Raw genomic sequence first — 25,640 nt, 5'->3', positions numbered from 1 at the left:
TAATATGATTGTGTCTGATCCCCTCTCCTGTGCCATTCCTCCATGCCTGCTGTTCCTAAATCTATCAAATATTTATCCTTTTCTTTAAATACTTCCTAATGATCCAGCTTCCACCTTCCTCCAGGGAAGAGAGTTTCGGAGATTTGCCGCCCTCTGTGAGAAGTAATCTCTATGTACCTCGGGGTTGAATGGTCACCCATTAACTTGTTGTTTGTTCCCTTGTTCAAGGTACTCCCACTCGGAGATACTTCTTGACATCTACCCTGCCAAGCCCCCTTAGGATCTTGTAAATTTAAAACATCCCTTATTATTCTAAGCTCCAAGAATATTTCTCTCTCTTGGTAGGACAACTCATCCCAAGAATTAGCCTGGAGAAGCTCTAATTCATTTTTGTTAGATAAAAGAACAAATTTGTCCACGTCATTTCAGGTGAGGCCTCGCCTACTCCTCTACAATTCCAACGAAACCTCCCTATTTTTAATCTCCACCCCTTTGCAATGAAAGCCAAAATGCTGTTTACCTTCTTAACTACCTATCGGGCTTGCCTGCTAACATTACAATTCATACTGTACAACACCTTCGTCCTTCAGTACTTCACTCACTTGCCGTGTCTTTCCATTCGGGTAATCTACCTTTCACTTTCTCTGACTGAAACACAAGACCACGTTAGACTCCATTTTACCCACCCGATCTGCCTATCTGTCCATTGCAGCCTTATTACAATGTGCTTTGCTTCCCATTCCATATGATGGGGGAAAATTTGGAAATCTAGTACACTGACCATTCTTCCGTCATTAATGTAAATCATGGGCTAATCTCTGTGGTAATCCACTAGTTACCTCCTCGGGGTGGGGGTGGGAGGGGGGAATCATTTATTCCAACACCCTGGTTCCAATGAGACATTCAGTTTTGAATCCATTTCTAACATGTTTCTTCCAATATTAAATTTATGCACAAGCCCCTTATGTGGCATCTTGGAAATCTAAATACACTCCATCCCCTAGGATCTCCTCGATCAACTCTGATACATCCTCAAAGAATTTTGAGTGAATTTGTCAAACATGATTTAATTTTCATTAAACCATGTCTAGGTTTGATTATGTTCAGCTTTCCTAAATGATTAACTGTTGACGTGAGCATCTTGTTAATACGAGCTGTTAACTCATTGGCTTGTATTTTCCTGCCTTCTGAATTTTCCATTTCGATCAATCACATTGGCTGTTTTCCAATCTTCTGGTACCAATGAGTCCACTATCTCCGCAGTCCCTGGGGTCCTGGTCATGTGCACCTTTAGCCTCTTGAGTTTCTCCAATACTTAAAACGTAGCAGGAAGTTCTACCCATTAGAGATTGTTTTTGGTATCTTATGGCCGATATGTGAAGACTGTTGCAAAATTTTCTTCAGTGTGTCTGTTTACTGTTCTGGCACAATAATTTCCTCTCAAAGTTCATGTCCTCTCTTCTGATCAGTCCTCTACTGATCATTGGTCACCCATGTACCCAATTTTCCTATTTCATGTTTTCCCCGCAGAAGGGCCCAGACCCGGACGTTGGGTTTTCTTTAGTCCCTATGAACACTGCGTGACCTGCAGAGTTTTCTCCAGTATTTTCTTTTTGCATTGCACTCGACCCCAGCATCAGCAGACTCACCACTCAACTCAACTCACCACCCCAGCCTTTGGAACAAGAAAGCAGAATATTGAGCACCCACTTCTGCTCACCCCAGCGACCACGTCTCAGTCATACTTATTACATTGTACTCGTACCTGTGGTGTCAAGGAGATGTGCATTTAAATAAGGAACATTAGGCTTTGCCCTGTAGCTCTGAATTTGCTTTGTTTAGCATACTTTCCTTGGCGTCTGCCCTGGCTTGACGCACCATGGCTGTCAGCTTCCCTTCACTATCTGACACAGCTGCTCTTTCATTTCCTTGTGATTTCTTCACCCATCCCTCTTTGATGTCCTCCCCGCTACTTTCAGAAACTATCATATTGATTGTATCACCTACGTGGGGGGGAGGCGCTCAGAGAAAGATCAAAGAAAGGATGATATTTGTTCAAAAATTCAGACCCCTCCCAATGTACTTTCTAACCATCAAGGTACTTCTACAACACAGTTACTGCTGGGTTGTAGGAAGTCTAGCAGGTAAATTTAGATTTCAATTTGGTCACGGTAATAGGCCCTTTCAGCCCACGAGCCCATGCTGCCCAATTAACCTACATATGTTTGAACGGTGGGAGGAAATTAGAGCACCCAGACGAAGCCCACTCAGACACTGGGAGAGTGTACAAACTCCTTACAGAGAGTGCCGCCCCGGTCACTGGCGCCGTAACAGTGCTGCGTTACCCACGTTGCTCGCTGTGCTGCCTGTAATTTGCATGTAGCAAGTTTCCACAACTGTCAGGTGGTAAGTGACCAGACAGGAGCCTCTCATTGTTGCTGATGTATCAAGTGGGTCTTTGTGGTCAAGTCTTGAACCCAAGGATCTTCTGGTCAAGCCAAAAGACCTGCCAATTGAGAGAGAGTTAACAGGGTGCAAGTCGAGTGGAGATGTGAACCTTTAGTAATGTGCTAGCATGTACCGTGAATATTTGAATATAATGCGGAAAATTTTGTCCCAAAATTTGAGCTCAAAGTAGGGGGGGGAGGTCGCATTATACACGAGGTTATAATTTTAAAAAGATTTTCTGCCAGGTTTAATAATGTAGTCAGCTGATGATAGATTCTATACAACTTGAAGATGCAACCATTGCGATGTTCGCTGGTTCATTTTGAAGCACTCATTATCAGCAGTTGACTGCATGGATGGCAGTGCAACGAGGTTGGGGGGGGGGGGGGGAGAGGAGAGACACCAGCACGAATCGGGGGGAGAGACACCAGCGCAACCTGGGTGGGAGAGGGGGGGAGGGACGCCAGCATGACTCAGGCGCGAGAGTGGGGAGAGACGGCAGCGCGACGAGGTTGGGAGGGGAGAGAGATGGCAGTGCAACTCGAGCGGGCGAGGGGGGAGAGATGCCAGCACGAATTGGGTGGGTGACGGGAGGGGGAGGTCGTATTATACACGGGGGGCAAAATTTTTCTCCTCAAAAATGGGGGGGAGGGGAGTTCACATTATATATGAAACGCATTACACGAATATTTACAGTAAGCTGCAGATGTTATTTGGGTAGTTGCCAAGAATGCCTGAAAAAAATGCATCAATCCAAAACTGCAGAAGTAAAAAAAAACGAATGTCTGTAGCCATGTGATTGAAGTTAAAATGCAATCCTGGGAAATTCAGCAGATCAAATAGTGTACTTCAAAAAGCAAAAATAAAGATACACACCAACATTTCAGGCTTGAGCCCTTCATCAAGGTCTGAGCAAACTGTCGGCAGAAGCCTCCCTTGATGAAGGGTTCAAGTCCAAAACGATGGTTATGTATCTTTATCTTTTCTCCTGCCGACATTTTGCTCATAAAGTGCACTGTTTGACCTGCTGAATCTTCGGTGTTGTGGATTTATTTAATCTAAAATGCTGTGTGATCACTTTTTCTTGAAATTCAGCTCCATACACCCACTTTATGTGCAAGAAGTTCATTTCATTACCACCTTCCCACCTATTGTCTCTCCCCACCCCGTGCCCCATCCTGCTTCCCGCACCCATACCTCTCACTACCCATTTATCTGCTTCACATTGTTGAGTCCAGTCCAGTCTGGTGATTATTCATTTCAATTTCTTTGGCTCCTGTTAGGATTCTTTATATTATCCTCCAAGCAAAACATCCCCGGAAAGGTCACAGTTACTGCTCCAAACACGGGTGTGAGCGGGTGAGAATCCTGGCACATATCAACTCTTGGGAGACCAACTCCTGCTTGCAAACAGGTTATTCCAAGAGAGACACAAGTGTTCTGGATCATCTCTCGCCTCTCACTGGGCGCGTAGCTGCTCCCTGCAGTCAGTGTGGTGCACCACAGGTAGGCTCTCTCCATTGAGTGCACTGAACATGAAATGCGGGGGGAGGGGGAGAAGGGGAAGTCCTGGGGCACCAAAGCTCAGGAAGGCATTGAATCTTGGAGAAGCTAAAGCGCTAATGATCGAAATAGCAACAAGGCTTAAACAAACAAATTACAAGTGGCAGATTTATCGAGCTTGCCCTTGGCCCTGGAAGCTTTCACAAATCATCATTAACTTGTGGGGAAAAAAACACAATCACAAAGAAACTTTTTTCTGTGGTTGAGGTCTCAAGCAAGGCAGATAGATCCCACAATTCAAACTGGAGTGTGATGTAGAAGCACCACATCCCGAAAAGGGGTCGTGGAAATTTGGGGCAGTCACCTCCTAAAGGCCCTGAGTCTGTTGCATTGTTGGAAGCTGAGATCAATAGAAAATGAAGCAGCTCAGGGTAAATGGAATTTAGATGCAGGTCTAACTAAATAATGGAGCAGAATGAAGGATCTGGGTGGCCTCCGTCTGTTCACGTTTCTGCAGATGTTGAAAATTGGATGAAGACTAATGCAAACCCGGAGAAGATCTGCCCTGAGAAGAATTTTTCCCTCTTGGGTTTTCTATAATTCGTATTCCAAATGCATCTTAAAAACCAATGAATGTGAGATGTGTTTTGCGTTTCCCATTCTGTCTGTTTTAAGGTCAGAATCAGGTTTACAAACACGTCATGAAGTTTGTTTTCGTGGCAACAGCATTGTGCATTGCAGATGCAAAATTGCTATAAATTACGGTTCTGTTTTTAAAAAAATAATTAAAAATAAATAGGGCAGAAAGAGAAAAAAGTGAGGCATTACTTTCCATTCAGAAATCTGATGGCAGAGGGGAAGAAGCTTTTTTTTTGTGACCTTGGGTGTATATCTTCAGGCTCCTGTACCTCATTTCCAATGGTAGAAGAGGGCATAGAACATTACAGCACAGAAACAGGCCCTTCAGCCCTTCTAGTATATGCCAAACTATTTTTTCACCTAGACCCACTGACCTACACCAAGTCCATACCCCTCTCATCCATGGCCCTGTCCAAATTCTTCTCAAATGTTAAAATTGAGCCCGCATTCACCACTTCAGCTGTCAGCTCGTTCCACACTCCCACCACTCTCTGGGTGAAGAAGTTCCACCTAAACTTTTCCCCTTAACCCATGTCCTTTGGTTTGTATCTCATCTACCCTCAGTGGAAAAAGCCGACCTACATTTACTCTGTATATATCTCTTCTAATTTTAAATTCCTCTCTTATAGCCTGGGTGATGAGGCTCCTTGATGATAGAGGCTGTTTTCTTGAGACATCACCTCTTAAAAATCTCCTTAATGAATTGAAGATTAATGGCCATAATGACGCTGGCCAAAATTCACAACTCTCTGTAGCCTTTCCCTGTCCTGCGCATTGGCATCTCCATACCAGACAATGATGTGACCAGTCAGAATGCTCTCCGTGGTACACCTGTAGAAATATGCGAGAGTCTTGTGTGACATACAAAATCTCAAACTCCTCGTGGAATACAGCCGCTGGAGAACCTTCATGATTGCATCAACATGGAGACCCCAGGATAGATCTTCAGAGATGTTGACACCCAGGAATTTGAAGTTCTTTTCCAGCACGAATCGGGGGGAGAGACACCAGCGCAACCCCCCCCCCCCCGCCCTCCATAAAGACTGGTGTGTGTTCTCCTGGTTTTCCCCTTCCTGAAGCGGTTGTGCTAATGTTGAGTTGTTGTGACTCCACTCTACCAGCTGATCTATCTCACTCCTGCTCGCTTCCTCATTGCTGACGGTGATTCCGCCGATGACCATGGTGTCATCGGCAAATTTGTCGCTGGCATCTCTCTTCTCCGTTGATACCGGAGATCCATTATCTCAGTCTTCTTCATTTCCACCACTTGTTTTTGAGTTTATCAACTGCCACGTGACTTCACTTATCTTGTGTCCATTAGCTTTTAAACAGGATGAAATACCATACTGTCACACGCCGCCCAGAACATAGGCCTTTACTTCTACACCTCAGTTCCAAACTACTGCCAGAGTCTTCACTATTTTAGCAGCTTACACTCAGAAGCCAAATCCCTGCAAACCCAGTCTCCCACCTAAGAACCAAAGCCAAAGGAGATCTGAATCTGCATAATGACTGACTTAACATGAGTCCTGTCAAGAGTCGGAGAGTTCCTCCTCAAAGAATAGAACATTTTGTTAGCGTTGCATATTATATCAATCTGTGAAAATGCCAGTGATCATTTTATCAGGTACTGATAAAATAGCTTTTCACTTTTTCCTCATAACAGGATGTTCTTCGTGACATTAATTAAGTGCATGTCTGTGTCTGCCAGATTGCTATTACCAGTGATCCACACAGAACCTACATCAGACTCCAGGTTCAATCGCAGAGCAGAAGAGACCTACAAGATAGCCACAAATTTGCTTTCATTCAGGTAATGGCAATAAATTAATTACTTTGAATTTGTGTTAAAATATTGGAGTTTTATGCTTGTCAGATAACACAGTTATTTGACTTGTTTTTTTTAAAAGTTATGTTATCCAAAATGTTGTAAACATTGAAAAGTAAAGGTCTACTTACGTGTTGTTTATAATTTTAATTTATTTCACTGTGGAAGCTGGTCTTTAATTTGATATCCAACAGAAAGTGGGTCTGAGCGATAATTAATGTTTTATGCTGGGGGATTCAGAAGAGGGGGAGGTGGTATTGGATCAAAAGTCCACAGCTCCTCAATTGGAATCCTATGATAGGAAGCTGGAGAACCTGGAATAATAAATAAGGTTTCTAAAAGTCAAAAGGGGGTTATCCAAACAATTCTTAATCAATAAACACTGTTGATTTTTTTATCTGTAATACTGGTATGAAAATTATGTAGATATCTCTTGAAAGGGAGGGCAAATGGCTTAGAAGTTCCAGGCATTGTTTCTGCAAACCGAGGAAATGTCATCTAATATGAGCCCAGCTTGATTGATCTTCCAACTGCCCCAGGAAGAATATAATTTTATCAGATGACCATAAGGGTAGGATCACAAGCACAGTCCATGTCAGTGAATGCTTTTCTGTCCATGGTAGTTCAGCATAGATCTTGGTAAATTGTTGTCTGCTCGAAGTCCTACAGAGCTAATTTTTGACTTCAGGAAAGGAAAGCTGGAGGTGTTTGATCCAGTGACCATTGGGGGATCAGAGGTGGAGAGAGTGTGCAAATTTTAGTTCTTGGGATTAATTATATCAGAGGAGTTTTCCTAGATCCAACACACCAATGGCATCATGAAGAAAGCTCCTCAGGAGTTTGCGGAGGTTTGGTACGACATCAGAAACACTGGCAAATTTCTATAGATGTGTGGTGGAAAGTGTTCATTGGCTGCATCATGGTCTGGTATGGAAACACTAATACGCCTGAGCGTAAAGCCCTCCAAAAGGTAGTGGACACAGCCCAGGACATCACAGGCAAAACCCTCCCCACTGTTGGGTACATCTACAGGGAACGCTGCCATCGGAGAGCAGCAGCAATCATCAAGGATCCACACCACCCAGCGCACGCTCTGTTCTCACTGCTGCCATCAGGAAAGAGGTGTAGGTGCCAAAAGACTTGCACCATCAGGTTCAGAAATAGCTGATCCCTCTCCACCAATGATAAATCAATCAGGAACTCCTTTAAGGATTCTTACTTGTGCTCTCTATTGATTTTTGTTTTGTCTTTGCTCTTCCTGTATGGCACAGTCAGTTTGTTTGTATTGCTTATCTGTTTACAGTTCTTTTGATAGTTTACATATTCACGCTGTGTGCAGTTTATTTTTTGCACTACCAATTAGTGGTGATTCTGCCTGGCCCGCAGGAAAATGGAATCTCAGTTGTATGTGATGTCATGTATGTACTCTGACAATAAATCTGAATCTAAATGACCGAGGTGAAGAAACGGAAGGATGGGGTCAGTAAGTTTGCAGATGATATGAAGGTTGGAGGAGTTGTGGATGGGGCTGAAGGTTGGTGTAGATTATAAAAGCTTATAGACAGGATGCAGAGATGGGCGCAAAGGTGGAAGATGGTGTTCAATCCAGAAGGTGTGAGGTGATGCATTTTGGAAGGTCAAACCAGTAGGCTGAGTTAATGGTCAGATACTTAACAGTGTGGAGGAACAGGGGGACCTTGGGCTCAAATCCATGCATCTCTCAAGGTTGCCGCACACGGAAATAGGATAGTTAAGAAGGCCTAAGGGGCGCTGGGCTTCATTAATAGGGGGACTGAGTTCAAGAGTCGAGAGATAATGTTGCAACTCTATAAAGCTCTGGTGAGACCACACTTGGAATATTGTGTTCAGTTCTGGACACCTCGTTATAGGAAGAGGGTGCAGAGGAGATTTACCAAGATGTTACCCGGATTGAAAAGCAAGTCTCATGAAGCAAAGTGAGCAGAGCTGGGACTTCTCTTTGGAGCACAGAAGGATGAGAGGAATCCTAATAGAGGTCTACTGGAGAGTCAGCGCCTTTTTTACCCCAGGGTAGGAGTCGCAAACACCAGGGAACGTCCCTACAAAGAGAGGGGAGAAAAGTTTAGGGGAGACATCAGGGGTAAGTTTTTTTTTACAGAGTTGAGGGTGCCTGGACTGCCTTGACGGGGGTGGTGATGGAGGAAGCTGAAATATTAGGGGCATTTAAAAGACTCTTCAGCACATGGATGAAAGAGGGTTATGAGGTAGGGAGGGTTTGGTATTTTTTTTTGGTAGGAATATTTTGGTTGGCATAACATCAATGGCCGAAGGGTTTGTACTGTGTTGTAATGTTCTATGTTGTTGCTGGATCCATTCCCTTGGCACAAAGTAATGGTTCATAGCCACGGTGCTCCCGTGTTGAACCAATCAAAGGACTCTCCATTCACAGTGGAATCCGATGTAGGAACATTGCAACTCTTCAAAAATGCAGCAAAACAAACCTTTGTGATCAACAGAGTTGAAAAAGCCGACAAGGGCGTTTACCAAAGAGGATGAATTTCTGTGTATTGCGTGGACTCTGATGGTAGCTGGGAACAATTTCAAAGGTGATAGAATTTCAAAGCTGTGCATTGAATAAGTGCACAGAAACACTTAGAAAAATCAGAGCTGCAAAGCAAAGTGCTGGGTTTTCATCATGAAAGGCACACAGCGAGTAATTCAAGGCCATTTTAAAACCTGGGCTTTTAATGCATGCACAGGTAAAGAACATAAAAATCACAAATTCAATGAGATAGCGATCTGGTTGAAGCAAGAACCTTGAAATCTGTAGGAGAAGAGAGAACAAAAAGAAGAAAAAACACTGCTCAATTCCCAGTTCCTTTTATTCTACTGAAGTGGCTGAATGTCCACGCTGGCTGTTTCAAACTAGCACAAGACTTCTGTGGTGAGTGTTCCTGATTTGTCCGCAGACCATTTCTGTCAGAAACCAGAACAAAAGATTGCGTGATTGATAATCGATGGAGGATCTTGTGTGCCAGTGAGAATATGGGTTTCTTAGACTTAAAAAGAGTAAACGGAGAGGTGAAATCCTCAAAGAATCTGTTCAAGAAACCACAAGGAAAGCACTGTGCTGGTAATGAGAGCATTGGGACCGAGGTGGTAAAGGGGAGCTGGATGTCTGTAGCCACCAGAACTGTGGTTGTCCTCCAGACCTCTGGAAGCAGTTATGCTACAGCAGTCAGTTCTGCAACTCAAGTGAACATCATCATCTCTTCACCCAGAGGAGAATGGAAAACATAGCCTCTGAATCACTTTTGCAACCACATTTTCTCCAAGTCTCCAGAGAGCCACCTTGCCAGTGATGACCCCTGGAATTAAAATGGAAAAATGTTGGAAAAGCACAGCGGGTATGAAAGCATCTGTGGAATGAGAAATGGGGATGATATTTCAGCTTGAAGGGTGGCTGAAGGAAAGTGTCTGCTTTAAGTTGCAGGGAAGGCTGGAAATAGATAAATTCAGTAAATTTCTGATTTGAAGAGCTCAAGCTTGTTCCAGTGATTAGTGTTTCAAAAGCCACTGGTTAATAAATTAAGTGTATGCCCCCTTGTATTTGATAACCTACCATGGGGCAAAAAATACTTTAACATTCACCCTTTCTATGCCTCCCGTAATTTTATATACGTCTATCAGGTCACTCCTCAGAGAAAACCAGTCTACCCAATCCATCCCCATTTCCAGTCCGTTCACCATTCTAGTGTTTTTGTTTGTGTACTGACAATAACCACACCAGCAGTGCGAGTATAAGAGAGCTTTAATAAACTAATATGTACACTAAGGGGTCTTGTCTCTCTGCAAGATGAACCTGGAAGGCGAGTCTGTAGCTCTGGACTTTATACACAAGGTCACCGGGATGACCCCTGGTGACCTAGTGGTGTAATTACATATCACCACATTCACCCCCCCTTAAAAAATTGTTATTTCCCCCCCATCCTCCTTCCCTTGTTTGTAAATTCATAAGTCCAATATTTTTCGTGGCTTCCGTTGCCTTCTGGACCTCCTCAATAGTGGTATAGGGGTGGAGAGTGTAGTCTGCCTTTCGGTCTTTCTTGGTGGAGGTGTGGGAATGGGAAGTACTCGATGGCCGTGTGGGCTGGGGATCCTCTTGTATGGGATTAGGTCCTGCCATCAAGTCTAGAGTGGTGATATTTTGTGGGGCGGGTGTACCCAGGGTCCTGATTTCTGGGGTGGATCATATGGTCCTCTGGGGTGACTCGATGTTCCAGTGACTGCTGTTGCGCTCCTTGTTGATCCGTAGACATCTGTGTTTCCTCCGCGTTGTTTGCACATCCGGCCGGCGTGAGATCTCTGGTGGCCACCAAGTCTTCTCTTCCATCTGGGAATGTGACGAAGGCATACTGAGGGTTCACGTGCCTCAACTCCACTTGATCCACCAGCGGGTCCGATTTGTGGGGTCTGCAGTGCTTCCGGAGGAGAACAGGTCCCGGTGTCATCATCCATTTAGTCAGCACTGTGCCCGTCGTGGCTTTCCTTGTGAAAGAAAAGATACGGTCATGTGGGGTCATGTTAGTGGCAGTACACAACAAAGAACGTATAGAGTGTAGGGCTTCTGGCAACACTTCTTGCCATCTAGTAACAGCCAGGTGTTTTGCTGTGCCGTTTTCCAGAGAGTGGCATTTTCCCTTTCGACTTGTCCATTCCCCCTGGGATTGTAACTTGTAGTGTGGCTGGTAGCAATCCCTCTCTCATGCAGATACTGCTGTAACTTCTACGCTCATGAATGCAGCACCCCTGTCTGTATGTATGTAGTTCGGGTACCCAAATATGCTGAAGATGGGTTGGAGGGATTTTATAACAGTGGCTGCTGATCCATCAGAACACGGGATTGCGAAGAGGAAACGGGAATATTCATCTATTATGTTTAGAAAATAGACATTTCTATTATTGGACGGGAGCAGGCCTTTAAAATCGAGGCTGATGCGCTCAAAAGATTTGGTAGCTTTTATCAGGGTGGCTTTGTCTGGCCGGTAAAATTGTGGTTTGCATTCCGCACAGATGGGGCAGCTCTTGTTCACTGACCTCACTTCCTCTACCGAAAATGGGAGGTTTTGGGTTTCAATGAAGTGAAACAGTCTAGCGACCCCCGGGTAGCCAAGCTCATTGTGCAAGCTCTGCAACTGGGACGTGTGGTTAAGGATGGCACAAGTGCCTCTGGACCGCGTCTGGTGGCTGGTTGAGTCTCCTGGGGCGGTATAGAATATCGTAGTTAAATATAGACAATTCTATCTGCCAGTGCAGGATTTTGTCATTCTTAATTCTCCCCCTGTTCTGGTTATCGAACATAAAAGCCACAGACCGTTGGTCTGTGACAAGGGTGAAGTGTTTGCATGCCAGATAATGTCACCAGTGCCTTACTGCTTTCACAATGGCTAGGGCCTCCTTCTCTACTGCTGAATGTCTTACCTCTGACCCTTTTCGGGTTCACGAGAAAAAGGCCACTGGTCGTCCGTCTTGGTTTAGGGTGGCTGCCAGAGCCACATCGGATGCACCCGTTTCTTCTTGAAACAGGATCGACTCATCTATGGACCACATGGTAACTTTAGCGATATGGTCCCTAATGTCCCTGAATGCTCTGGTGGCTGCTGGGCACAGTGGGAAAACTGAGGCTTTTATAAGTGGGCAGGCCCTGTCGGCGTAGTTGGGGACCCATTGGGCATAGTGAGTGAACAGTCCCAAACATCTTTTTAGTGCTTTCAGCGTGTGTGGCACTGGGAGGTCTAGCACATATAGGCTGGGTCTTGGCTGATTTCCCTGTTCTGCACTATGTAGCCCAGGATTGGCAACTTCCTGGTGCTAAAGACGCATTTTTCCCTGTTGTATGTTAGGTTCCTTTCCTCGGCTGCCTGGAAGAAGCGTTTTAAATTCGTGTCATGATCCTCCTGAGTGTCGCCACAGATTGTCACGTTGTCTAAGTAGGGGAACACCGCTTTCAGTTGGAACTCATCTACTATTCAGTCCATTTCTCTCTGGAACAGGGACACTCCATTGGTGACCCCGAAGGGGAGTCGCAGAAATTGATACAGCCTGCCGTCTGCCTCAAATGCTGTGTAAATGCGATCGCTGTTTCTAATGGGCAGTTGGTGGTATGCTGCCTTCAGGTCTATGGTGGAGAACATCTTGTACTGCACAATGTTGTTGACCGTGTCTGCTATGCGTGGCAAGGGGGGTAGACATCTAGTTGTGTAAATTTGATTGTCTGTCTGTAATCCACTACCATGCGCAGTTTTTCTCCTGACCTTACTACAGCCACCCTGGGCTCTCCAGGGGCTGGTGCTCTGCTCTATGATGTCCTTCTGTAGTAGCCTGCGGACCTCTGTCCTAATGAAGGTTCTGTCCCTTGGGCTGTACCTCCTGCTCTTTGTGGCGATTGGTGTGCACTCTGGGGTCAGGTGTGCGAACAGAGGAGGGGGGTTCTATGTTCAGGACAGACAGGCTGCAGTGTTGTTTCTTTGTAAGGCGTAGTGGGGGGTGAGGCCCGTTGTGCACTATTGTAATGCTTTCTAGTGGGCACTGAAAATCTAACCCCAATAGTACTGGGGCACAGAGGTGAGGGAGTACTAGTCATTTGAAGCCTTTGTGTTTTGTACTCTGGATTTCTAGTAACCCTGCAAAACTGTTTTACCTCAGCCGCAAGGCTGTTGGCTGCCAACAGGATCCATTGTTCACTCGGGCGTGTGGGGAGGGCAAGGCAATTGACTAACCCCTGGTCAATAAAACTTTCAATGCTTCCATTATCTATTAACCAATTTACCCTCACATCATTAATTTTGATGCACACAGTGGCATCAGATAAATTGTGTGGACTCACCTGATTCATGCATAGGGAAGTGAGTCTGGCATGTCCTTCCATCCGATAGTACTTGCCGTCATATTCGTCTCCTGAAGAAGGTGTCCTCTGCTCCGTAGCATTTGTCCAAGGTGGCTGGCTGCCCATGGCATTCTTCTTCCATTTGTGGAGAACGAAGAGCTTTCCCGCCTCTCTTTAGCATGAGAATGGGCCTTGGCTGTGGCCTTGGGGCTTCTACAGACTTTTGCATGACTTTCTACATTTTCCACAATTGGAACAGGCATTTTCTTTGGCAGGGCAGAGGGCTCTGGGGTGCTTTCTTTGTCCACAGGAAAAGCACTTGGGACCTTTAAGGTGCTGCTGCTGTGAATTCCTGTGAGCCAGCAAACTTTTCTTCTCATGGGGCTAGAGAGTCCAACAGCGTGACATTTGTCCCAGCCCCAGGGTCCTGTGAATACTCCTCCAATTCTTTCCTGGTGCTTTCTAAACCTTCTGCAACAATCTCTGCCTCATCTAGCCCCACCATTCCTTTCTCCAGCAATCGCTGTCTCTTCTCAGTGGATCATTTGCCCGCTACAATTCTATCCCTAATAAGGTCCTCCGCATACTCCTGAGCTGATACTGCTTTAAAGTTGCAGCCTCTCGCCAGGTCTTTCAGAGAGAGTATAAAGTCTCTGGCAGACTCCCCTACTTGTTGTGACCTGGTCATGAGCCTGTACCGGGAGTGGAGTTCACTTTCCCCCTCACTGTAATGCCTCTGTAAAGTGCTCATTGTCTCTTGGTAGGACCTGGCATCCTGTATGGGAGTAAGGGCGGTCTCCCAGCTGGGGTAACAGCAGCATTAATAGCTCTTTATCCGATATCTCAGCACCCTCCACGTAATTCAGAAAGCATCTCTGCCAGCGGTCAAAGTGCGTGCCGGCTCCGGGATTTCTGTGGTCAAGCTCCAGCCTGTCTGGTCACAGCACATGGCTAAGCCGCAGTCTCTGGTCCCTTAAGTAATGTGGGGGAATCCCAGGAGTCGTTCCCGGTCTCCACGTGTTCTCTGGGTCTAGCAAGGGCAAACCCTGGGGTACTGGGAACTGCTGGTGGAATCTCTGTGAGGTTTGTGTCTGCTGGAGGAGTAACCTGGGTGCTTGGGGCTGTTGGCTGAGTCTCTGGCTTTGGGACGTTTGCAGCGGGCTTAGGGGGGATCTCAGCGGTAGCGTTAGGTCTCTGTGGTACTGGGGAAACTGCTGCTGGGGGAGTGACAGTGGTGTCTGCTTTCCCTGGCTCTGGAGTGGTCGGGAAGTCTGCACATATGTGGCGATCGGGAGCACGACTAGTGGAGATCCTTCCACCCATGCTTGTAGTAGCCCCTTTCTGGTCAGATCAGGGTTTAGGATCGGCGGCGCCTGTACCGGCAAACCCACAGGCAGGCAGGGTTCTTGGCTATTTCTTACCTGCAATATCGTACTTCTGCAGTCTTCCCCGCATTCCACCACGATTCCAGTACAGTGGTCCCTCGCCGTCTCTGTTCTCGGATGCACGTGCATGCTGGTCGTCCCCGGATTCCATTCCTCAGGAAGAGTCGCCAGGTGGTCGGGAACCCGCGTTGGAGCAGAAGCAGCTTCCATCCTAGTAGCTATATTTGTTTATTAAATTGTACTGACAATAACCACACCAGCAGTGTGAGTATAAGACAGCTTTAATAAACTAATATTTACACTTGTTTCTCTTCAAGATGAACCTGGAAGGCTAGACTGTAGCTCTGGACTGCTTTATATACAAGGTCACAACAAGTAGGGGAGTCTGCCAGAGACTTTATACTCTCTCTGAAAGACCTGGCGAGAGGCTGACCCCTGGGCACCTGGTGCATTTTATTCATGAAGACTTCAAGCCCAAAACATTGGCTATGTATCTTTATCTTTGCTATGTAAAGTCCACTATTTGACCTACTGAGTGTCTCCAGCCTTGTGTTTTTAACCATCCTAGTGAATCTCCTCTACACTCTTTCCAGGGCAATCACATTCTTCCTCTTGTGTGGAGACTACAACTGCACCTCATAGTCTAACTGCTGGCAAAAGCAATGTTGTACCATTAAGCCCAAACTCTTATATTCTATTCTCTGACCTGTGAAAGCAAGCATACCATATGCCTTTTCACTACCCTTACCTCCTGCGCTGCAGCGATAGACTTTGACCTTTGGTTTCTCTGTTCATTAACATTTCTCAGTGCTCTTCCTATTGGAGCAGGCACTTTCTGGCAGTTGCATGGGGAAAGTTCCATGTGAAAGGAAGTCAAGGAAATTATCAATTAGAGAGGGGCAATAAATGAATAACTATAAAGTTGGTCAAGAAAAGATGGTATCGATCCTTTCTATTTGATACAAATGAGTGACCCAAGGGCAGTTTAAAACCAAACACCCGTGTAGATGTCTGACTGGACTTGTTTGGAAAACAAACAGTTCAGCAGGTATATTTTATCCAGCTGATTTTACTGTTAACAGCTTTGTGATCACGTGATCAACTTCATAATCCAATCTTGTGTCCATATTTCATTTTGGAGACTGAATTTGCCTTCTCAAACTATCATGGCAGAATTTGAGTTAAACAGGGAGTACTGCAGATGCTGGGATTGCTGTGCAGTGCACAAACATGCTGGAGAAACTCAGCGTGTCACGTAGCGTCCAGAGGAACCAAAGGTATACAGACAACATTTCAGGCCTGAGGCCTTCATCAAGGTACAAGCAAAGAACAGGCAGGCACCTGAGGTTAAAAAGGTGGGGGAGAGGAGGAAGGGAGAGCAGTAGAAGCCAACAGGTAAGAGGTCATGAGTGGGAGGATAGAAGAGAAAAAAGCTGTTGGGGAGGGGGTCGCTCTGAGAGGGAAGGGAAGAGGTGGGGGGCTGGAGGAAAGGAGGCAAAGGGAGAGAGAGAGAGAGAGAGTGAGTCTCGGGGAGGGGTTTGAAACGGAAACTGATGTTAATGCAGTCTGGTTGGAGGGTGCCCAGAGGGAGTATTAGGTGGTGTTCCTCCAATTTGCGGGTAGTTTGGCAGTGCATAAGACTATGGAAAGACATGTTGAAATGGGAATGGCAAGTGGAATTAAAATGATTGGTCACTAGGCGGTCACTGTTACTGCCACAGACAGAGTGAAGGTGTTCAACAAAAGGTCTCCCAGTCTGCGCCTAGAATCCTTGTTGTAGAGGAGGCCACATTGGAATATTGAAATCCGCATTGACAAAATCACTTGTTCTAGTAACATCTAGTGCCATGATAATTATCCCACTGCAAATAATTAATGAAAATTTGATTTTGTTATAGGCCCAGAGGATCCTAAACATGAAAACAGGATCAAACTTTAACTTATTACTATTAACTTAAACTAACTTAACACCCTTCTATTTCTAAGCGCACATGTATGTAATGTGTGGATCAATCTCACTTCTCACTCCTCCAAGTTCACCGATATCAGGCAATTCTTACACTGTGCACAGAATTTAACATTTATGATTCTTCACTAGGATTTGGTTCTTGAAAGGTAAATGGTGACCGCTCAAGAAGGTTTCTTGTCAGTTTTCAGAGAGAGATTTGTTGCTCATTGGACACAAACTGATTCTTTTCGATCAGCCACCTTAGTGTCTTGCCCCATCAGGGTTTTCCAGATGATAACCTCTTTCTTTCAGGTCACCACAGAATTCCTTTTCAGCTTCTCTTATTTCAAGTGAAACATTATACAGCGAGCCATCTCCTTTTGTTTGGGCCACAAGGGCTTTGAACAGGCTGAACTAAGAACTACATGACCCTCTTAGAACAGCAAACTGGACTCTGACAAACTGCGGCACTGGACCCAATATTCAGAGTTCGTTCGTCCATTACTCCATTAATCCATTACTCCACCGCAGGTCCAATTAACACCTACTTGTGAAGTCTCTATAGGCATTCTTCAAAGTTTTTCCAAAGGCCCTCGGAGCCTGGACTGTCTGGCTTGAGCCAAGCTCTGGCATCTTAAATGAAATCTGTTTTGGTGTTTGTATCTGCGCGTGACCTAACTAAAAACCCCACAATTTATCTTCCAAAAGCATATCTATATACAATATATACAATTTTAACTCTTGTGTTAAAATTCAGTATAGCTAAACTGACATTAAAAATCAATCAAGTGATAACACAATATATAATGTGGGAACCCAATGTTGAGAGTATGTTTCTATACATGATCAATTTTAACATCTGCTATCACATTATTTTTACCTCTGATATGATTCATTTGCAGATTATATTGCAATATCAAACTCCAGTTTAACAATCAAGCCAGAAAAATTGTCTCAAAATCTTATTCATGGTTTTCTTTACACCAGGATGACCATCCAAAGGTGTACTGTGGGCTAGATTTAAAATTTCCTTCTGGTAATTTCTAGGAATGACCACCTGATGAATCACCCCCCCCCCCCCCACAATTCTTCATTAGCAGGAATATCAAGAGGTCTCCATTTTCTCATCAACAATTCACCCTCCAAGTAATATCCACAAGCCATTTCTTTACTCTCCTGTTCACTTACTGCTTTGTCCCTTAAGTCAATAAGATCTGTATCTATTTTCTGTTGCTGGATTAACTCCTTGACAAAGAGAAATTCTTACTCTCACAATTAACCTGCTCTTTCAAGACTATTTCAGAAGTACTGGGCAAGACTCTATCAACTGGATCTTCCTCTGCTCTCATCACTTTCTTAGACAAAGACCTTGTTACAGCACATGCAGGATATATCTCACAATCCTCTTCAACCTCATCCTTACTAGACTGATTTGTTGATCTCAAAACTGACCCAATTTTATCCACTGCCAAATCATTCCCTCATAAAAATGAGACTCCTTGCATGGGTCACTTTGAAATTACTCAGACTACAACAGGTCCTTTAACCAATTCTGAATTCAGCTCTATGTTGTGAAGAGATATTGACTCTACCTCATCTCCAACACTTCTTATCAAAGTCATATCCCCTGTGTCAGTCTTTTGATCAAGAGTTAAAACATGCTCCAACAACAGTGACTGGGCAGCTCCAGTATCTCTAAGAATTTTAACTGGAACCCGTGATCCAAGAGCACAGTGCATATAAAATTGGTTCCATGTTTTCACCAGACTCTTAATTTTTTGTCTATATGCTTCTAGAACCAACTCATAAGCTTTCAATACTGCTTGTTTAACAGAATCATAATTTGCCACTTGCTTTGTAGTCAAACTAGAGGATGCAATTTGTGTTTTTCCCTTCAATACACTGTGAAGCGTAAGATGCCATTTTTCTTTTGGCCATCTTGAGCTCTCAGCAACCCTTTCAAAAGGATGAAAATATGTATCTATATCTCCCCCTCATCAAAAGGAGGAACTAGATTTACCTCTCCCCTAGCCAAAAACCTCTCCCCTAGCCAAAAACCTCTCCCCTAGCCAAAAACCTCTCCCCTAGCCAAAAACCTCTCCCCTAGCCAAAAACCTCTCCCCTAGCCAAAAACCTCTCCCCTAGCCAAAAACCTCTCCCCAGGAGTTACTGCCTCAATTCTCTTACTTCTCTCCATCTCCATTTTTAACTTCTCTAATTGAAACTCTCTGTCCCTTTCAGCTCCCTCTAACTCCTATTTCCTCCATTTTTCAGCTTCCTTCTGCCTCATACATCCTCTGTTTCTCAGCCTCTAACACCCTCCATTTCTCTCTTCTTCCATTTCTCTTTCCTCTTCCACCCTCAATTTCTCCAATTCCAATTGCAATTCAAAAGATCTATCCTCTGGAAAATTTTCCAAGTTTTTATTAACAAATTTTCCCTCTCCATTATAATCCTCTGTATTTTCTTCATCCAATGCTTGAGTTCAGTCAGCTTTAATGCCTTAGAAATAACCATCACTTCCTCTTTTGTCTTGCTCTGCAGGTGATGGGTGTGATAAAAATGTACTAACATTCATTGCTACTGTTTTCCACACACACAACCTTTAAATTAGCTTGGAAAAACCAATCAACTAATAAATCACAAAAACTCCAAAGGATTAAGATCCCAAAACTTTAATTTTCAATAAGAAAAGACGTTCCCAAATTCAAACTTTAACTTATTACTATAAACTTAACTTAACCCCCTTCTAATTCTAAGCGCACATGCATTTCATGTATGTATCAGTTCAGAAAAGTTCTTTGATTCACAGTCCAATCTCACTTTTCACTCTTCCAAGTTCATTGGTATCAGGCAATTATTATACTGTGCACAAAATATAACATTTATGAATCTTCACCAGGCTTTGGTGCTTGAAAGGTAAATGGTTACCGCTTAGGAAGGTTCTTGTCAGTTTTCAGAGAGATTTGTTGCTCATTGGACACAAACTGATACTTTCGGATCCCCATCAGGGTTTTCCAGATGATAGCCTCTTTCTTTCAGGTCACCACAGAGTTCTTTTTTGTTTCCCTTATTTCAAGTGAAACATTATACAGCCAGCCATCTCCTTTTGTTTGGGCCACAAGGGCTTTGAACAGGCTGAACTAAGAACTCACAACCTGCCTTCAAAATGGGTTTTCCCCAAGTTTACCAGCTTGTCCTATTCCAGTCCCAGCTGATGCTGCTGAACTGTAGAACTGAATCCTCTCTCTCTCTCTCTCTCTCTCTCTCTCTCCTCTCTCTCCTCTCTCTCCTCTCTCTCCTCTCTCTCCTCTCTCTCCTCTCTCTCCTCTCTCTCCTCTCTCTCCTCTCTCTCCTCTCTCTCCTCTCTCTCCTCTCTCTCCTCTCTCTCCTCTCTCTCCTCTCTCTCCTCTCTCTCTCTCTCTCTCTCTCTCTCTCCTCTGTCAGAGAAAACTACATGACCCTCTCAGACAGACTGTGGAACTGGACCCAATCTTCTGAGTTGGTTCATCTGTTGCTTTCCAAAATGTTAATCCATTACTCTGCAGCAGATCCAATTAACACCTACTTGTGAAGTCTCTATAGGCATTCTTCAACATTTTTGTCAAGGCAGTCGGAACCTGGACTGTCTGTCATGAGCTGAGCTCTGGCATTTTGAATGAGATCTGTTTTAAAATGTGTGCCCTAACTAAAAACCCCACAATTTATCTTTCAAAAGCATATCTCTATACGATATAAAATACAACATAATCTGTCACAATTTAACATCTGATTAACTGGCCTAATTAGTGTTGGTTTCCAAACATGTCAGAGGTAGTAATTATTTTGTATCCAGTGGAGAATTTATATTTGAATTCTATTGAAACTGTTTCAAACTTTAAGCATGAGGTTTTTTTCTGCAGAGAAAATGAAATGTTCCCATTCTGCTCCTGCAGGTGAATGATAGTACATTCCTCCTTGAGAAGCCGGGGTTGTTTTTTGTCACAGTCGATGCGTGTTCTGGAGAAATTTGGGGCAGACAGCATTTTAACACCATCCAAGTTGACTCCATTGCTCATTACATCCAGGAAGCAATTCCAGAAAGGTGAGCATGGACAATTGAAGAGATTTTTTTTTTCATAAAATGCCTGCCTGTGGTTGTGAAAGCAACTCTGAAAATATAGATGGAATAAAAAGCCCCTCAAGAATGAGAACACTACACTGCAAGAAGGTAATTCATTCAGTTCGACATCTGGAAGAGGCTACTTAAAGATAAACTGTTTAAGAATTTGTTCAGAGCAAATAAGGTAAAATTGTGCACGTCTCATCGATGAATCATTTATGTGCAAGGTCACCAATAAATGGTTAGCTTGCAGAACAAGGTAACAATGTAAAAGTATACCTTAATTCAATCCTATGTACTTGCCTATTTTAGTACTAAATAACTAATGGTTACTTAAACTAGATGACAGCCATCACTACTGGAGGAACTCGGCAGATGAGGCACCATCCATGGAAGGTAATGGACAGTCAATCTTTCAGGCCAAAACCCTGGTCATCAAGACTGGGAATAAAAAGGGAGCAGGAGGCAGAGGATTGCACTTGATAAGTGAATACAGGTGGAAGGGTTAGAAGGAAGAGGGGAGAATGGGGAAATGAGCAAGAATCTTGGAGGTTATGAGAGGGAAGGGCAGAGGGTTGAGGAGAGGATAGTAGCTCAAGGATTGAAGGGAAGGAGGCGGGGTTCTGGAGGAAGGAAGGTGTGGGTGGAGGGCAGGTCGAGGAGGCAGGGGGAAGAGAAAGAGGACCGAAGGAGGAAGAGGACCAGAGGGATCAGGGAAAGAAAAAGGGGTTAGAAAACGAGGAGAGAAGTTACCAGAAGTTGGAGGTTGGGACTGACAAGATGAATACGTGGACTGACATGTCAAAATGGAAAGTGGACTTAAAAATGATGGTTCCTGAAGATCCTGATTGCTGCAGGTGGAATGAAGGTGTTTGACGACAGTCAGAAGCTCCCTGAAGCCAGCCAGTTCAAATCCATGCCCCATTCCCACACTGACATGCCTGCCCAGAATCTACTTTACTTCCACGTTGAGGCCATACACAAATTAGAAGAACATTACCTTGTATTCTGTCTTGGTAATATCCATCCAGACAGCATCAACGTCAACCTCCTTGTATTCTGTCTTGGTAATATCCATCCAGACAGCATCAACGTCAACCTCCTTGTATTCTGTCTTGGTAATATCCATCCAGACAGCATCAACGTCAACCTCCTTGTATTCTGTCTTGGTAATATCCATCCAGACAGCATCAACGTCAACTTCCAATTTCCGGTCACCAATCTTGCTTTCCCTGTTCCCTCTGGCCTTCTCTGCTTTCTTTTTTCCCCCTGCCCTCACCACCATCTCCCTTCCTCGAGCTCCCCACTGCCTTCCATGATCTGCTTTTTGCTCCAGTCAGAACATCCCTTAGGAAATGCACAAATGTGCTGGACAAACTCAGCAGGTCCCGCACCGTCCTTAGGAGGCAAAGATGTACCGCCAACGTTTGCGGGCCTGAGCCCTTCGTTGAGGTGTACCTGCTGAGTTTCTCCAGCACTTTAGTGTATTCACTACAAACACCACATCTGCAGACGTTCTAGTGTCATCTCTTTCGTTGCTTTCTTCCTCTCACCCAACTTACTGTTTCCCACCCACCACCTCCCCCCCCATCCCCCCATATTCCCCTATCACCTGCAACCGCCTATCTCCAGTCAGTTCATGCCCCCCACCCAACCTTTTGGTCAAACGTCCACCTTCTTTCTTCCCAGTCCTGATGAAGGGTTTTGGACAAAACATCCATGGACGCTGCCTGACCTGCCGAGTTTCTCCAGCATTGTGTGTGTTGCGCTGGTTTTCCAGTATCTGTGACCCCTCTTGTTTAACAACCATTATTAGGTTGCTTCGTGTCTCTTAAAAATCTAACTGAGCATGTCCTGCCATGAATCGAGCTTGCAAATAGTTTCTCTGTTAGACAATGCAGAAAGTTGCGTCATTTTCCATAAAAGGAACCTTAAAGAATATTGTAGGGAAGTTCAATTCAAGTTCTTCTTAGGGCTATTGGGATTTAGTTGCAGAATGTCTGATTTAGAACTCCACCAAAGTAAATTCCATTGGGAGCTCCCACCCTTGCTATTCCTGGTTTCTTATTTAGCTAGTAAATGCTGGCACCCCCTCCTGAGTAAGTGCAGTGATCACTGAGATGAACAGAATAAGAAAGGAAATATTAAAGGGTTATAACTCTTAATGTACATATTCAACAGGATTGGTTGAAATGCATGCTGAGTTCTTAAAAGGAACAAGGGAAGGAATAGCAGCAGTGAGGCCTCCCAATAGATTAAAAGGTACCACCGAACTTTCTCAGTGAACTCCCTGTCCAACAGTCTACCACAAAACCAATGAGTGCCCAAAATGGCAGCTTTATTTTAATTTTCTCCACAATTATCTTAAATGACCATTATTTGGAAAATGTGGTAACTTGATGCATGTCTGACACAGGATTGTGTTCAAGTTTAACTAGTACAGTACTGGAGGAGTGCAGTCGTATGGTTAGTGGGATCCAGAGGAGCGTGACAAATTAAATCCAAAATTGGTTCAGTGGTGTAGCGCTAACACGAAGCAAGTAGTCAAAGGCTTTATTAATCAGAAAACCTTGGCATGCCTCTACATGCTGCAGGCTCATGTCCAAGGCAGGTATGAGGGGGAGACTTGGGCTCACAGCCTTTGTTAGGGATCTTATGGGGAGGAGCTACAGGTACAGAAAGCGGGCCAGTCTGCCCAGTCCAGTGAGGTCAAGCCCACAATACCACGTTCCACCACAAGTGGCATGAAGCAGAAATAATTAGTTAAAGCGTAGCTGCGCGCTACTCAAAAGAAGACACACACATAGTGTAGTCAGGTTGAGCTCTGAGTTTTATTAGAGCTCAGGCCCGACTTTTATACTTGCACTGTCCCCTCCATGGCCCCCCTTGGCTGATGTCACAACGTGCATAACAAAAGCGGGTTTCCCGCACGCAGGTACTTTCCTGCATATCAATGCCCTTCTTCCCCACGCACTGTCCCGGTCTGTTGGCTGCGCAGCAAGGCCAGCGCCTTTTTGGTGTCATTCACCCGCCACCGCACGGGCTGCTGGCCTTTAGCTGCGCTTGCCACCCAGAGCGCTGGCTCGATCGACGCCGCGGCGGACTGCCACAGAAGGACATTTTAGTGACAGGAAATCCCTAATGGGATTCCACAAGTATCCAGTCCCTTGTTTTTACTGTATATATCAATGATTAAGATTTTATTTTGATTTCTAGAAGGCACTCGATCAAGGGCTTCATAAAAGATGAGGGCAGGAATGTAATTTTTCAACAGGCAGAGACATGGGATGGTTGACAGGACTCTGTTGTATTTTTTTTTAATATTTATGCTCTATTCCATTTTACATGCCCAAAGAATGATTTGAACTGGCATTTTAACAAGTAAAACACAAAAGTCTGCAGATGCTTTGATTGAAGTAAAAACGCAACGCTGGAGAAACTCAGCAGGTCAAACTCTGTTGGACCTGGTGAATTACTCCAGCATTGTGTTTTGGCATAATATCAAAATCTATCCTCTCGTCTGGATGCCAAAATAAATATAATTACGCAGAAATCTCATGATTATAAACACGCATTTTGTGAAGATTGAAAAGACTTTCTTGGCTTCATGTTGTGGTAGGAGAAAATCTAAGGTATACCAAGTTAGGATGTGCGTAGCTAAGGTGGATTGTAACAATCTGTTCCCCTTCACAAGGATGTCTCCAACAAGAGGGCACAAGTTTAAGTGAGAGGTGGGAGACTTGGGGGGGGTGGGGGGGGGCACTTGAGGCCAGAGACATTTTAACAAGAGGGTGGTTAACATCTGAGACCAACTCACTGAAGATTTGCAGGAGACTGGTGCTCTCACAATATTTAAGTGATCGTTTGCAATGTCATGGTATAGAAATAGGATCAATGTTCTTTAGTGTTTGATACCCAGGATGGTTGTAGCGAAAAGGGATTGTTTCTTTACTGGATGAGGAAAGAAAACTTAATAATTTCTCAGTCTCATCTCCAGTACAGTGCAGGACCTTTGAATTGATTGAGTGAGGGTTCTATGTTGTATTAATCTGTTCATGGTTGTCAAATGACTGACTTATGGGGAAAGCTGCAAAATCCACTCCTCTTCAATGTTAACAGATAAATGTAACAAGACACTATGTTCAAGATTCAACGTTGAACAGTAAAGGTTAACTTTGAGCTCTATTTTCAATTAAGTTATGATTGTAGAACAAGTTATTATAAATTTCATCAGTGTTTAATCAAAATCTGGAAGGGGTTTCAAAGGAGCATTAATGAGGCCAAAATACTGAATTAATTTTTACACTGTAGAGGGAAAATTGAAAATGTCAAGTGTCTGCTTTCCAGTGACGGCAGTTTGAGTAACGGGAAGTTGAAATTAAGGAATTCACAAGTCACCACCAAAAAAAAATTGGAGATACAAAATAAAAATTTGATCTCACGGAATTTATTTAAAAAAATAACACAGCTGTATTAAGGTTCCTTCGATAATTAAAATAAACAAATAAAATGTAATTGAAAACATGTTATTATGCCAAAGGCTAATTAAAATGGCAAAGCACGATCTGCTCAACGTACAGATCTGACTGGTGAGGTGTTGGGGACATGAATTCCCAGTGCAATGCTGAGTAATACGGAGAAGGGGCGGCTCGGTTCATGTAGCGGTTAGCACGACGCTATTACAGCGCCAATGGCCCGTGTTTAAATCCCCCACGCTGTCTGTCAGGAGTTTGTACGTTCTCCCCGTGTCTGCAAGGGTTTGTGTCCGTGTCTGCTTTGGTTTCCTCCCACCCTTCGAAATGTACCGGGGCTTGTAGGTCAATCGGGTGTAATTGGGTGGTCCGGGCTCGTGCGCCGAAAGGTCCTGTTACTGTGCTGTATGTCTAATTTAAATCCCAGTCAGTGACCCAGCCGTTGAGCTC

The 25,640-nt window shown here is 44.3% G+C and overlaps 1 protein-coding gene across 2 annotated transcripts in view; it reads left to right on the top strand.

Moving 5' to 3' along the window:
- Window positions 1–25,640, top strand: part of LOC138749617 (cell surface hyaluronidase CEMIP2-like) — a 97,424-nt gene that overhangs the window by 64,312 nt on the left and 7,472 nt on the right. The window contains exons 15-18 of one of the 2 annotated variants that reach the window (XR_011348775.1): window positions 3,732–3,954; window positions 6,302–6,403; window positions 20,552–20,700; window positions 21,061–21,114. Coding sequence is in view for 1 of the 2 variants with exons in the window: in XM_069911253.1 (XP_069767354.1) it covers window positions 3,732–3,954; window positions 6,302–6,403; window positions 20,552–20,700 (474 nt within the window). In the remaining variant the exon portion in view is untranslated. The remainder of the gene's footprint in view (window positions 1–3,731; window positions 3,955–6,301; window positions 6,404–20,551; window positions 20,701–21,060; window positions 21,115–25,640) is intronic. The other variant, XM_069911253.1, reaches the window with a different exon arrangement.

The sequence above is a fragment of the Narcine bancroftii genome, chromosome 14, assembly GCF_036971445.1.
Source record: "Narcine bancroftii isolate sNarBan1 chromosome 14, sNarBan1.hap1, whole genome shotgun sequence".
Classification (NCBI taxonomy): Eukaryota; Metazoa; Chordata; class Chondrichthyes; order Torpediniformes; family Narcinidae; genus Narcine; species Narcine bancroftii.
This window is presented reverse-complemented; position numbering and strand designations above follow the sequence as displayed.